The following is a 13,536-nucleotide window of genomic DNA, read 5'->3' as shown; positions in this document are numbered from 1 at the left end:
AGCACTTTGGCCTTCACTTCAAAGGGCTATTGGGACGATTGAATGAGATTGTGCATGCGGCGCACGTAGGCGATGGCTGGCATGTGAACATTCAGTTATGGTAACTGCTACCATTATAACCACCATCATCATCATTTTAAGTATCCTTCCTGGCTCTCTAGACAGCCTCAAGCGTCCCCAAACCTGCCATCCGCAAGATGGCTGGGGAACAAACTCTGAGCCATACTGAGAGAAGGAGGAAATGATAAAAGAGAAATTAACACAGGCTGAGCAGTCAGGGCAGGCTTCCTGGAGAAAGGGCACCAACCAGAGCCTTGCAGGATGAGCAAGACCATTGGGGCTCTCTAATCACTAGTGGATTAAACCCTGTCTTCCTTCCTTCCATTGAGCTGGAGATGGCCCAGACTTGGTAAGGGGGTTTTGCTTTCCTGAATGGGGATTCTTTGGGAGGAGGGTCAGGAAGGGTAATACACAGGTGTGCTGAGCCACGCACTGGATGTGCAGCCAGGGTTGAGAACCGCTGCCCTAGCTGGAAGGGCAAACAGCTCATCCCTTGCTCAGCAGAGGTGGTCTAATAGAAGGAAAAGGCTTGGGGCACCTGGGGGCCAGGAACCCTGAGTTTTGGCCCTAGTTCTTTCACCCTTTGCTATGTCATCTTGAGTAACTTTCTGCTCCTTCCTGGGCCTCAGTTTCCCCATATGTACTCTGAGGAGGTTGGCGTAGAAGAGTGGATTTCAAGCTCTGCTCATGGAGGCCTCTGAGCCTCCTCCCTGATTTGACAAAGCACCTCCCCTTCCGTCTCTACCAGATTGTGTTTGATGTAAAGCTCCAACCTGCCTGTGCAGAGAGCTAGGCTCTGGGAGGTGGATGCATCTTTAACTGTCTTAACTATTTGGACTTTGTAAAAAGTGTCTGTGTGACTGTCATTTTCCAGGGGCAGGAAGATGTAGAATTAAGGAGGGGCAGTGACTTCCTGAATTGTGTTCCGTTGGTGAGGCCAGTGCAGTCGGGGATCTGGGAGCCTCACTGAAGAGGGAGGGGCAGCTGGTACCCAGAGCCTGAGCTGTTTGGGCCTTGGTCTCCTCGGCTCCTATGGACCAACTTGCTGGGGACCTTGGTGGTCATCTTGTCAACTTTCCTGTTTTCAGCCACAAAGACCTTTGCTGTCAATTTCCCGGCTCTGAAATGTCTGATTTTGTTTTCCCAGAGGTGAAGGCCCTGAGCCCTCAAAGGGAGAGAGTGGGTTTCGGTCTTGATTCCCAGGAGGGCGTGAGCTCGCATGGAGTCACTCCCACACTCGCGGGGGACCAGGGTCCACTGTTTCTGAGACAGTCCACCCTTAGCCATGGTCCTCAGACTTCACTGGGCATCAGTGTGGTTTAAAATGCAGGTTCCTGCGCTCTGACTGCAGAACTCATGGTTCTGGAATCTGCATTTTCAACAGCTAGATCTGAAGTTGACCACGGTGAGGGTGACCAGCTGTCCCAGTTTGCCCAAGACTTTCTAGGTTTTAGCATGGAATGTCCCGCACCCCAGGAAATGCCTCAGGCCCTGGCAAACCAGAACTGTTGGTCATCCCATCATGTTTTCCCCACCGTGCACCGGCTCCTAGGCTGGCTGTACCACTGGATCAGTTGGGCCCTTGGGCTGGCTAGAAGGGCTCAGGGCTGGGGAGGGTCTTGGACTGTCCTACTCGTTGGGAGAGGACGAGGCCCCCAGCCACAGGTGCCCCCAGGACTGGGCTGGGGATGCTGTCTAGAGCAGCATGCTGCACTCGGGGTGGCCTGGCTGGAGGAAGAACTTCATCCACGTGAGCCTCTGGCCGCTGTCCCTGTCCTCCAGGAAATGGGGAATCCAGATCCTCCTGTACCTGACGCAGGCTCTCCTCCTAGAAGCCTCCCCTTTGATCTTCCTAACACACGGCTGCATGATGAAGCATGAGCACTAGACTGGGAGTCTAGGGCCCTGTCTTCCAGTCTCTCCTCTTCTGGGCCTCAGTTTCCCCAGCAGTGAAATGAGGGCTTGGGTTCAGGTGCCTCCAAATTTTACTCATCCCCAGTGTTTACTCACACTCCTTTCGTCATCTCATCTCCCCACTTTATAGATGTGGACACTGAGGCACAGGGAGGCCGAGTCACTCCCTCAAGGTCACACAGCTAGTGAGTGGTGGGGCTGGGATTTGAACCCAGGCTTCCTGCCCCCAGAGTCCGCAGGCTTAACCACCTCGCCATGGTTCCACTGTGTTGCCCCTCCTGATCAGGAGCCGTCGCTGGCTTCCCGTTACATAGGGGTGAAACGAAGATGAGCTCGTCGCAGCCTGAGTTTGCACTTGACCTCCTAAGGCTCTGCAGTGGAAACCCCTTCCCCTTAGATGTGTCTCTTCCTTGTCCTCGGTTTACCTGCCTTCCTCCGGGAAGCCTTCCCCGGACACCCCAGTACACCCTCTCAACCTGCTCCCATCCACCCATTTCCTGTGCCCTAATTTACCCTAGTAACCCCTTCCCCAGTCCTGGGCCGGTGGTTTTCCAAGACTTCCCCATCTATTATCGCGCTTGAGCCTCACAATTGCCTGTGGGGTTGGCCCAGTAAGTGTCATTATCCCACTTTACAGGTGAGGTAACAGGGCCCGGGGAGGCTAGGTGATTTGTTCAAGGTCACCTGGCTGATGGGCAACCCAGCCCAGTCTAGAACCTGACTCTTGACCTTGGTCCTGGCACTACCAAGCTCTCCGCTTCTTTGGGCGCCTCCTGGGCAGGGGCACTTCTGTCTTCATCAGGGGTCCCCTGGTGCCTCATACAAGGCCTGGGCCAGGGAGGTGCAGGGGAGCTGGGCTGAGATACCCCAAACCAGAGGCTGGGGCCTGGGAACTGGGTGGGCTTCATACCAGGAGGACCATCCAAGGCGCTCCGCTGTAGCTTGTGTTTGTGGGGAGGATGCTGGGGGCCCTTCGTACCCCGGTCTATCTCCATGAGTCTCTGTCTCTCCATGTCTTTTCCTGTCCCTTTGTCACTGTCTCTGTGTGCCCATGTCTCTCTACCTAGATTCTCACCCACCCAGGGCACAATAAGACAGAGCCCTGGAAATTACAGCTTCGGGAGTAGGGTTGCCAGATAAAATCCAGGATGCCTAGTTAAATTTGAAATCCAGATGAACAATGAATAATTTTGTAGTGTAAGTATGTCCCAGATATTTCACGGGACATACTTATACTAAAACAATTGTTTGTTGTTTATCTGAAATTCAAGTCCGACTGGGTGCTCTGTATATTATTAAATCTGGCAGCCCTGCTGGGAAGGAGACACAGGTGTGTCAGCGCGTCCCACCCGGTGAGGATACCTGGCAGGGCCTCGCCCTGGAGTGGGACCCGCCTGGTGGAGTACCGTTAGGCTTCATTGATTTCTCTTTTTTTAAAGGAAAGGCATGTTGAGAAGTGTCAGACTCATGCTGGCAGAGGAGTGAAGAGGGTGCTTTGGAGGAGGTCTGCTTTCTTCCACGTGGAGGCAGGGAAGGGAAAGGGCCTGGGCAGTGGTTGTGGCCAGCTGTGCAAGCTTGGGGAAGCCTCTTGCCCATCCTGAGCCTCAGTTTCCCCACGTTAAGTGGCAGTAATGATCCCCTCCTCCTGGGGCTGTGCTGAGGATGAGATGAGCTGATAATTCAGAAAGTCTTAGCCAAGCTGCCATGGTAAATGTTCAGGGGATGGGAGCCCTGGGGGTTATGATTACTGTTGTTATTACTCTTGGGGAAGAATGTGGACTCAGGAGCCAGAAGGCCTGGGTTTGGACCCCAGTCCTGCCACTAACTAGCTTCATGACCTTGGACAGTTTACTTTAACCTCAGTTTCCCACCTGTAAAACGGGAGACAATAATAGTCGCTACCTCCTGGGGTTTTTGAGTGGATTACATGAATCAGGCACATAAAGAAACTCAAATAGTGCTGGCACATAGCAAGGGCTCAACCAAAGTCAGCTACTCCTATCCCCCAGCTGGATGTGTGTGCTGCTTCCTCCAGGAAGCCCTCTGGTTCCTCTGGCCCACAGTGGTCTCTCCCTACATGGGATCCCACTGACCCCTGACCCCGTCACCCTGAATCCCATCTGGCTGCCCTGGGCAGTGCTGTCCTCAGCTCCCTAGCCAGACTGAAGGCTCGGGGGCAGTGGGTGTATCTTCCTCAGCTCAGCAGGGCCAGCATGCACAGTAGGCACCCCACAGACAATCAGAGGATGAACAGACTGATTTCAAACAGGACTCCCAGACTAGCTGGAGTGGGGGAAATGAGGCCCCAGGGCCACAGAACAGCATGGAATTTTTAACCCTCCGTTAATGCCTGGAGAACTCACAAGGGAAATGTTAATGAACACAGAACCTTAGAATGTGAGACTGTTTACCTGTGTGTGAGGTCCAGGCTTTACTTCCAGGAGCTTGCTGTGAGAATCTGAGAGGCCTGGGGTAGTCAAGGAAGACTTCCTGGAAGCAAGAGTTTGAGCCAGAGCTCAAGTATCTGAACAAGGGCTGCCCTCTAGCACTTCCCGTGGCTCCCTGTTCTTCCCAGGTCAGTACCTGAGGGAACAGAGATGTTTGAGGTCTACGGAACCCGCGGTGTGGACATCTACACCTCTACCGGAGTGGAGAGGGGCCGGGAGCACGCAGACACCGGGCGGTGGTGCTTTAACGCGGGGTTGCAGAGCATCATGGTCATGAACTCTCCCAGCAACGACCTCAGTGACAGTCACGTAAGCAGGACCCTTGGTCTGAGGGAGTGATGGCGAGGCAGTGATCTCACTCCACAAGGGCCCAGTGCCCTCTCTTTATCCAGAGTGCAGGGTAGCACAGTGGGTAAGCGCCTGGCACTGGAGCCAGCCAGCTCTGCAACTTACAAACACAAACTGTGAGTCTGCTGGTGAGTCACATCACCGCTCTGGGCCTCAGTTCCCCCAACTGTAAAATGGGCATAATCATAGCACCTTCCTCCCAGTGTTGAACAGGAGCCAGCCTTTGCCCCTTCTCTTGCTTCCCAGGACCCCTTGTGAAGGCGGGAGTTGTCCTAGTTCTTCTGTGTCGGGCCTCAGTTTCCCCATCTGTAGGCTGAGGGTTGACTCGTGGTCTCTGATACTCTGAATGAGGGAGAGAAAGCAGAGATGGGGGAGGGAAGCCGCTGCCTGGGGAGACCCCTTTCCCCAGGGGCCTCAGCTTCCCCTAACCCACTCTCTTCCTGACCCCCATTCACTTCTCAGAGGCCGGATGCCTCCCCTTCCTCTCCTGTCTCTGCCCATTAAGTTTGAGTTTAACAAGACCCAGCTGGAGGCAGTGTTCTGGCCCCAGGGCAGGGGGGGATTTACAAAGTGGGAGAAGTCGGGTGTCCCTCTACACAGGGCACAGGGGACGCCCCCTAAAGGGGTGATGGGGACCAGGCCTTGTCGTATGGGCGGCAGGTCCCCACTCCATGTGGGGAGCGATACTTTGGGAAACTGGCCCTTTAAGGAGCACTGACCATGCGCCCAGCCTGGGGCAGCCGTGACCTCCTCCAGCCCCACAACAGCCCTGAGATGCCCATGCTACTCTAAAAGTTGGCGTGATTGTTTTGGAGACAGGAAGGCTGAGGCTTTGGGGCGGGGAGGGGCTGGCCCAGGGCAGCAGCGAGTGATTCTGGGACCGAGACAGGGACCTTCACCTTCGTGCCGCCCAGGTGGCCTTCTTACCCCACGTGCTTCTCCTGCACACCTGTCGTGTGCCAGGCATCGGGCTGGCCGCTCTATACTTCCTGGTTCTCTGGGCAGATGAGGAAACCGAGGTGCAGAGAGGGTAGGAAGTAGCTCACCGTGTCACATGCTTACAGCCATCTTCGAGGTTTGGTCCTGGTGGCTCCCAGTGCTTCCACAGGGTGGGCAGAGCTGGGGCTCAGAGACCCAGGTCTTGGCACCCTCTGCCCTGGGGAGGGCACGGGCAGGAGTCAGAGGGGCTGGGCTGTCGGAGGCCCCCTGAATTGCCACCCTGTGTCTGGCTCCCCAGACCTGGAAGATATGTCTGTCATGGTCCTGCGGACCCAAGGCCCCGCTGCCCTTTTCGACGACCACAGACTTGTCCTCCAGCCCTCCAGCTCTGAGGCCAAGTGGGCACGGGTCTTCCATGCCTGTGGTGAGTTCATGCCCATCCTGCCCTGCCGGGGGAGGGGCCTCAGTTTCCCCACCTGGGGTGAGAGGGAAGGCTCTGCTTTGGCTCCTGGGCTGCCTTGGGGGTCAGAGGAAGAAGAGTCAGATGAGAGAGTTCCAGGACCGGTCGGCTGGCATCCCTGGCACAGCCGTGCCTCGGGTGGTTTTATTGGATGACTGAATTTTTAAAATATGTTCTAAGCACATTTAGAAATTTTTATTATCAAAACTTTCCAACATCCACAAAAGTAGAGAGAATGGTGTAATGAACCCCCATGTGCCACCCACTCAGATTCAACAGTGATCACTATTTTGCCTCTCTTACTTCATCTATCCTTCTCGGTTTGCTGAAGTATTTTAAAGCCAGTCCCAGACACCCTGGCTGTTTGCCTCTATAATAATTCAGTCTGTATCTCCCCGCCCCCCCACAAAAACCCCCAAACTATTGCTTTACATAGCCACAATTCCATTATCACAAATAAAAGTATATAATGTAAAAATTTTTTACATTTTAAAAATACAAATGTATACCAGTAATAATATGGTCATTTAAAAAATATAGACGTATGTACAATAAAAAATGAGAGTTTGCTCTCCCTACCCTAAAACCTGACTCTTAAAATGTGTTCACTGTTAACAATCTGGTGTGTGTTCTTCCCAACTTTTCTCTATGTGCGCTAGATGAGCATGGTGTGTGTGTGTGCATGGTGTGTGGGTGCGTGCGTGTGTCTGTGTACATACTCTGCTTTCCAAATGGTTTCTCTCATTGAGTTATACATCCTACACATCTCCCTGCGTGTTTATTTAGCTCTGCTTCACTCTCCTCCACAGCTGCATCGTGTTCCAAAGCATGGAGGTGCTGTAAATTATCTGGTCCCCTGAAGGCACAGTTTTTGCAGTGTTCTCATTTTACAACAATCTAGGTTCCTGGCAGGCAGGGACCTTGCTTACGGCCATATCCTGAGCCCAGAACTATGCCTCCTAGGTGCATAGTAGGCGCTCAGTAAATATTTATTCAATGAATGAATAATTAACCAGTGAACACTCTTGTACATGTATTTTGTAGGAAAGATACCTAGCCATGGAATTTCTGGTTAGGGGTAAACGTTACCTTCTTTTTTTTTTTTTTTTTTTTTTTTTTTTAATAAATTTATTTATTTATTTACTTTTGGCTGTGTTGGGTCTTCGTTGCTGTGCCTGGGCTTTCTCTAGTCGCGGCGAGCAGGGGCTACTCTTCATTGCGGTGTGCAGGCTTCTCATTTCGGTGGCTTCTCTTGTTGCGGAGCAGGGGCTCTAGACACACGGGCTTCAGTAGTTGTGGCTCGTGGTCTCAGTAGTTGTGGCTCGTGGTCTCAGTGGTTGTGGCTCGTGGGCTCTAGAGCGCAGGCTCAGTAGTTGTGGTGCACGGGCTTCGTTGCTCCGCGGCATGTGGGATCTTTCCGGACCAGGGCTCGAACCCATGTCCCCTGCATTGGCAGGCGGATTCTTAACCACTGCGCCACCAGGGAAGTCCCAACATTACCTTCTTAGATGCCACCAAATTGCCCTCCGAAAGATCTGAGCACTGATCTTAGAAAGGAATGCCCTCCCTTGCCCCCACCCAGGCCTGCCCAGGCCAGGTATTAAGGATCTTTCTCTCCTTTGCCAGTGGGAGGTGAGAGGCACGAGCTGTTGTCTGGCTTACATTTTCTTGGTGAGGCAGCACAGCCCTTCCTGCTCCCCAGGCCCGCTCGGGAGCCACGGCCACCCCTTCTGTCCCCTCCCAGGTCCCAAGGACTCATGCGAGGCTTACAGGCACGTGCTGGGCCAGAACAAGGTGTCGTACCGGGTTCCCCGCTTCCACGGGGACGAGGAGCCTTCTTCGTAGAGGGCCTCTCCTTCCCTGACGCTGGCGTGAAAGATCCCGACCGACCCTCTGGTGCCTCTCCAGAAACTAAGGAGCAAGCGGCCTGCTCAAGTCCACGGTGGTTCTTGAACCATCCAGGCTCTGGACCCTGAGGCCAGTTTCTTTTCCCTCTGGTCTTCCCCTGCCGGATTTCTCCGAATCCCCCATCTTCACTGACACCGTGGTGTTCCATGTGGCGCCCTGGATTATCATGCACAGCACCCTGCCGCCCCTGGAGGTGTGCGTGTGCCGGTGAGTCCGGGGGTGCTGGGTGTCCTTCTGACCCTGGTGGCCCCTCTCTCCACCCCCAGGCCTGGCTCTGTCCTGAGGCACTCTCCCTGGGCTTGTCTGCAGTGCGAGGAACAACACGTGTTTTGTGGATGCAGTGGCGGAACTGGCCAGGAGGGCCGGCTGCAAGCCGACCATCTGCCCACAGGCCGAGAACCACAACGACCGCTGGATCCAGGTACCACGGCCACCGGGCAGCACCTCACCCGGCACTGGCCTGGAGGGAGAGGCTGGCCCATCCCAACGCGGGTGCTGCTGGGAATATCCAGGAGGACCGGGGCTGTGCTCGGCCTCCCCAGGGCACTGCTCTTTCTAATTCTAGACCTAGAGCTCTCCCCTTCTCTCCAGAACCTTCTGGAGGCTCAAGCACACTGACATAGAATTTGACATCCATTCACCCATAGGATCTGGCATAGGCACTGGGCTGAACCTGAAGGGAATGGCAGAGGTGCAGGGCACACGCTCCTTGCCCTCAACAACCTGGACCAGTGGTTCTCCATGGAAGGTGATTTTGTCCCCCCAGGGGACATTTGGCAGCGTCTGGAGACATTTGGTTGTTACACTGAGAGAGGTGGTGCTATTGGCTTCCAGTGCGTAGAGACCAAGGATGCTGGTAAACAGCCTGCAATGCACAGGACGGCCTCCGCGACAAAAAATTATCTGGTCCCAAGTGTCAAGAGTGCCGAGGCTAGAAGCCCTGATGTAGAGAAAGATTGCGACAGAAATCCCCACCCAACAGTCTAAGATGTAGCAGGGGTGCTGGCAAAGTGCCAGCAGGGTTTGGAGGCGTGTGGCATCACCTCTGTCTGGGGGATCAGTGAAGATTGCCCGGAGGGGGCATCTGAGCTGGACCAGATTTGGCGAGTGGATGATGATTTGTGTCGTTTATCGAGCACTCACTGCTGGCCGCGTGTAGCATCATTTCATCTTCCTGACAATGCCCTGTCAATAAAGAAGGAGCTCTCAGGGGAGCGAATGCCTAGGGCCACAGATCTGGTAAGGGCTGTGCTGAGACTCAATGGACGGTGGTCCTGGCAGAAGACTGGTATGTGCAAAGGACCAGAGGTGGGAGGCATGAGAAAAGATGTCACCTATTCTCTTTGGCCAGGGCCCAGTTTCTTTGAAGGGCAAGAGTTGAGGTAGGAGGCCTTGAATGCCAAGCTAAGAAGCTTTCATTTCAACTGGAGGTTCATCCAATGAGGTGGTTCAGAGCAGGACTCTGGAGCCAGACAGGCTGGGTTTGGTTCCTGGCTATGCTGCTGGCTAGCTGTGTGCCCTTGGACAAATAACTAGATCTCTCTGTTCCTCACTTTCCTCATCGGTGATATGGGGTAATCATGGCACCTCCACATAGGCATGTCATGAGGACTGATGGAGTTAATATTTGTAAAGAACTTAGGGCAGGGCCGGGCCCATAATCGTGAGCTCCTTGTTGGATACATAGTTCATCAGTGATGGGTCATCTTTGCCTCCGGAACCAGAGGGCTCAGGATTGACCTGGGTGTGTTTACGTGTTTGAAAAGGAGGCCTGGGGCTTCCCTGGAGGTCCAGTGGTTAGGACTCCAAGCTGCCACTGCAGGGGGCATGGGTTTGATCCCTTGTCGGGGAACTAAGATCCCGCACGCAGCGTGGCAAAAAAAAAAAAAAGAAAGAAAATAAAGAAAAGGAGGCAGATCTGTACCTCCTCAGGTGCCCTCAGCCCTGTCCAGCCGTCAATCCCTCATGACCACGTGCAGAGGCCAGATGTGCTGGCTGATGCCCAGCAACCTGTTTGTCCATCACAGGCCACCCGAACCCGTCTCTGTATCCACTCTGCCCTGACCCAGCACAGGGACAACCCCAAGGCCATGTTCTCGTTCATTCCTGACCTGTCTTGCTGTGTGACCCTAGGCAAGTGGACCCCCTCTCTGAGCCTCCAGCCCCTCCTCCAGCTAGCAGACATCATGGCCCCTCCCCGCCAAGGGCAAAGCAGGCCTGAGGCAGAGAACTCCCGTGAACAGTCCTTCCCCAAGGTGCTGAGTGCCAGGCTAGCAGGGGAAGCTGTTGACCATCCACAGCCGGCATCCCTCATGTTTGCAGGATGAGATGGAGCTGGGCTACATTCAGGCACCGCACAAGACCTTCCCAGTAGTCTTTGACTCCCCCAGGAATGGAGAACTGCAGGGCTCCCCTTACAAACGAATCCTGGTGAGTGGTCAAGGCCACAGCCTAGGCCTGAGGGCTGAGAGACATTACCCCAAGGGCCAGACTGGGAACTATGTTCTTTAGGGACAGGAGTAGAGTTGCCAGATAAAATAGGAGATGCCCAGTTAAAGCTGAATTTCAGCTACACAGTGAGTAACTTTTAGTATAAGTATGTCCCATACATTGCATGGGACATACTTATACCAAAAATATAGTTGTTGTTTATCTGTTATTCAAATCGAACTGGGCATCCCGTATCTTTTTTTTACTAAATCTGGCAGCCCGAGATGGGGAGGGGAGGCAGGACAGTGCAGCTGTTAAGAACATAGGCTTTGGAGTCAGACAGCCTGGCTCTGTCACTCACATGCTGTGTGACCTTGCATGAATAATTTCCCCTCTCTGAGCCTCAGTTTCTTCATCAGTAAAAATATGTTAGCCCTGGCCTCACAGGTGTTTGTGAGGCTTCTCCATGCCTACATGAAGAAAGCATACAACATAGTTTGCTCGTATGATTATTGGTAATAAAGAGGGTGTCTTCAAATAAACTTATCTATGAAACAGAAACAGACGCACAGACATAGAGAACAGACTTGTGGTTGCCAAAGAGGAGGGGGAGTGGGGGAGGAAAGGACTGGGAGTTTGGGCTTAGCCAATGCAAACTGTTACATACAGGATGGATAAACAACAAGGTGCTACTGTATAGCATAGGGAACTATATTTAATATCCTGTGATAAACCGTAATGGAAAAGAATATGAAAAAGAAGAGATAGGGCTTCCCTGGTGGCGCAGTGGTTGAGAGTCCGCCTGCTGATTCAGGGGACGCGGGTTCGTGCCCCGGTCCGGGAGGATCCCACATGCCGCGGAGCGGCTGGGCCCGTGAGCCATGGCAGCTGGGCCTGCGCGTCCGGAGCCTGTGCTCCGCAACGGAAGAGTCCACAACAGTGAGAGGCCCACGTAACTCAAAAAAAAAAAAAAAAAAAAAAAAAGAAGAGATATATGTATAATTGAGTCATTCTGTTGTACAGCAGAAATTAACACAGCATTGTAAATCAACTAAACTTCAATAAAATTTTTTTTAAAAAGTGTCTTAATCGACCTCTCTTGAGAAAAGAGGGGGATTCCCTCGTGCCAAGGAGAACGGAAGACTTCTCCAACACCTTATTGGATCACAAAGGTGGGAGGAGCTCTCCCCTGGCCCTCGATATTGTCTAAATTCCTTCTAAGACATGGCCCTGGGAAGCTCTCCCCTCTTCCAGAGTTGAAAAACTAAGTCTCAGCGGGTCATCACCAGCCTCTTTGTCCCCGAAGTAGGCCACTTTAGAGCAGCTAGATACCTGCCTTGGATTGGACTTGGCAGGAAGGCCGTGCAGAGGGTAAAGGGGGAGGCCGTGGCCTCAGGCTCAATGTCTAATGGGGTGTGTTGGAGCAGCCAGGGCCCTCTCTGCTGTTTCCCCATCACCATGGGGAATAACGTTCTCTAATATGGCAGCAGGGCCAGTCAGTGGGCTGTGTGTGTCCCAACCTTGGCAGGCGTGAAAAAAATACCGCTAGGTCAGATCCCCATCTTTGACTCAGTATTTCCATCTGAAGAATGGGTGGTCACTCCCACTCTACCTTTAAGGAGCTCAGAGCCCAACAGGTAGGTTCAAGCTCTTCCTGCTGAGCCTCCCCACTCCCAGCCTGACTCAATTTCCCCTACCAGGGTCCAGATTTCGGCTACATGACTCGGGAACCACGAGACAACTCTGTGAGTGGCCTGGATTCCTTTGGGAACCTGGAGGTCAGCCCCCCAGTGGTGGCCAATGGGAAGGAATACCCCCTGGGGAGGATCCTCTTTGGTGGCAACTTGCCTGGGTGAGAGAGGTGTTCCTGGGGTGGAGACTGAGGGTGGGGTGGTGATGGTGGCTGGGGGAGGGGCCATTCTACTCCTGGAAGAGAACCAGAAAAAATCGGTGATGAAATTGTAGACCTGGATGTGGTGGGGTGGGAGCAGAAGACTGTTCTCCAGACACTGTCCACACTTACCTCAGGGAGTTTGAGAAGACCAGAGCAAGCAGAGACGTAAGAGATCATTCAGTCCAACTCTTTTATTTCATAAGTGGGCCCAGAGAAGGTGAGTGACCTGGGAAAGGTCTCACAGGCTGCAAAATTATGACTAGGCTTAGGTCTTCTGATTCAGAAAATAAATAGATGTTGACATCAATTAATAGTTATAGATGAGAAAGTTTTAAGTCTCAGCAGTCCCAGGAGAAATTACATTTAAATCAATGCTTGTTCATACTATGATGTAAATGACTAATATCAGACCTTGTCCTGAGAGCAAAAGGGAGTTATAGGACATGAAAATTGAGACAGCAGTGACACAAAGAGAGAGAGTAACTGATTATGTCTTGTTCCATATGTGACACAGGGGTACTGATGAAAAAGAAAAGGAATTACATGATAATGGTTATTTGCTATGGAATAGACCAAGACTGAGCCAACCAAATTCAGCAAAGCAGTTCGAACAGACTTGTGATCAAATAACAGGTGAAACAAGAAGCTTTGAAGGGGACTACCTGCCCTCAAACACATGATCTCACAGAAAGAGGAAGTTGGGGCCATGCCATTAGATACTTTTTCAGAAGGCAAGAGAAGAATGGGGTTTAAATTCATGAACATAAAATGCTGGGGCTATGAGAAAAGATCACCCTCTCCCCTCACTGATATGCAGGAAGGCGAGGCTGCAGCAAGAGAGATGTAAGTTAAACTCTACGAAGAACTGCCCAGCCGGTGATTGAATATGGGGGTGAAATCAGTCTCTTAGAGAAATGTGAGGATGGGGTCTGAGGGTGGTTCTGAGGATTTGCCTGGATGGTGAGACCTGGGTGGGTCACTGACCTGGTGTGATTGACCTGTCCTGTGTCTGCCTCATAGAGAATTCACCTGGAGTGTAATTTATTTTATATATATATATATATATATATATATATATATATATATATATTTATTTATTTATTTATTTATTTTTATATTTTTATTTTTATATTTAT

The 13,536-nt window shown here is 52.4% G+C and overlaps 1 protein-coding gene across 1 annotated transcript in view; it reads left to right on the top strand.

Moving 5' to 3' along the window:
- The window catches only part of PADI3 (peptidyl arginine deiminase 3), a 23,988-nt gene that overhangs the window by 2,503 nt on the left and 7,949 nt on the right, over positions 1-13,536 (top strand). Inside the window, 9 exon segments of the mRNA XM_024125329.1 lie at positions 4,550-4,730; positions 5,275-5,353; positions 6,007-6,132; positions 7,913-7,999; positions 8,002-8,037; positions 8,085-8,283; positions 8,386-8,497; positions 10,399-10,506; positions 12,207-12,358. Of these exon segments, the coding sequence (XP_023981097.1) occupies positions 4,550-4,730; positions 5,275-5,353; positions 6,007-6,132; positions 7,913-7,999; positions 8,002-8,037; positions 8,085-8,283; positions 8,386-8,497; positions 10,399-10,506; positions 12,207-12,358 (1,080 nt within the window).

The sequence above is a fragment of the Physeter macrocephalus genome, chromosome 3, assembly GCF_002837175.3.
Source record: "Physeter macrocephalus isolate SW-GA chromosome 3, ASM283717v5, whole genome shotgun sequence".
Lineage (NCBI taxonomy): Eukaryota > Metazoa > Chordata > Mammalia > Artiodactyla > Physeteridae > Physeter > Physeter macrocephalus.
This window is presented reverse-complemented; position numbering and strand designations above follow the sequence as displayed.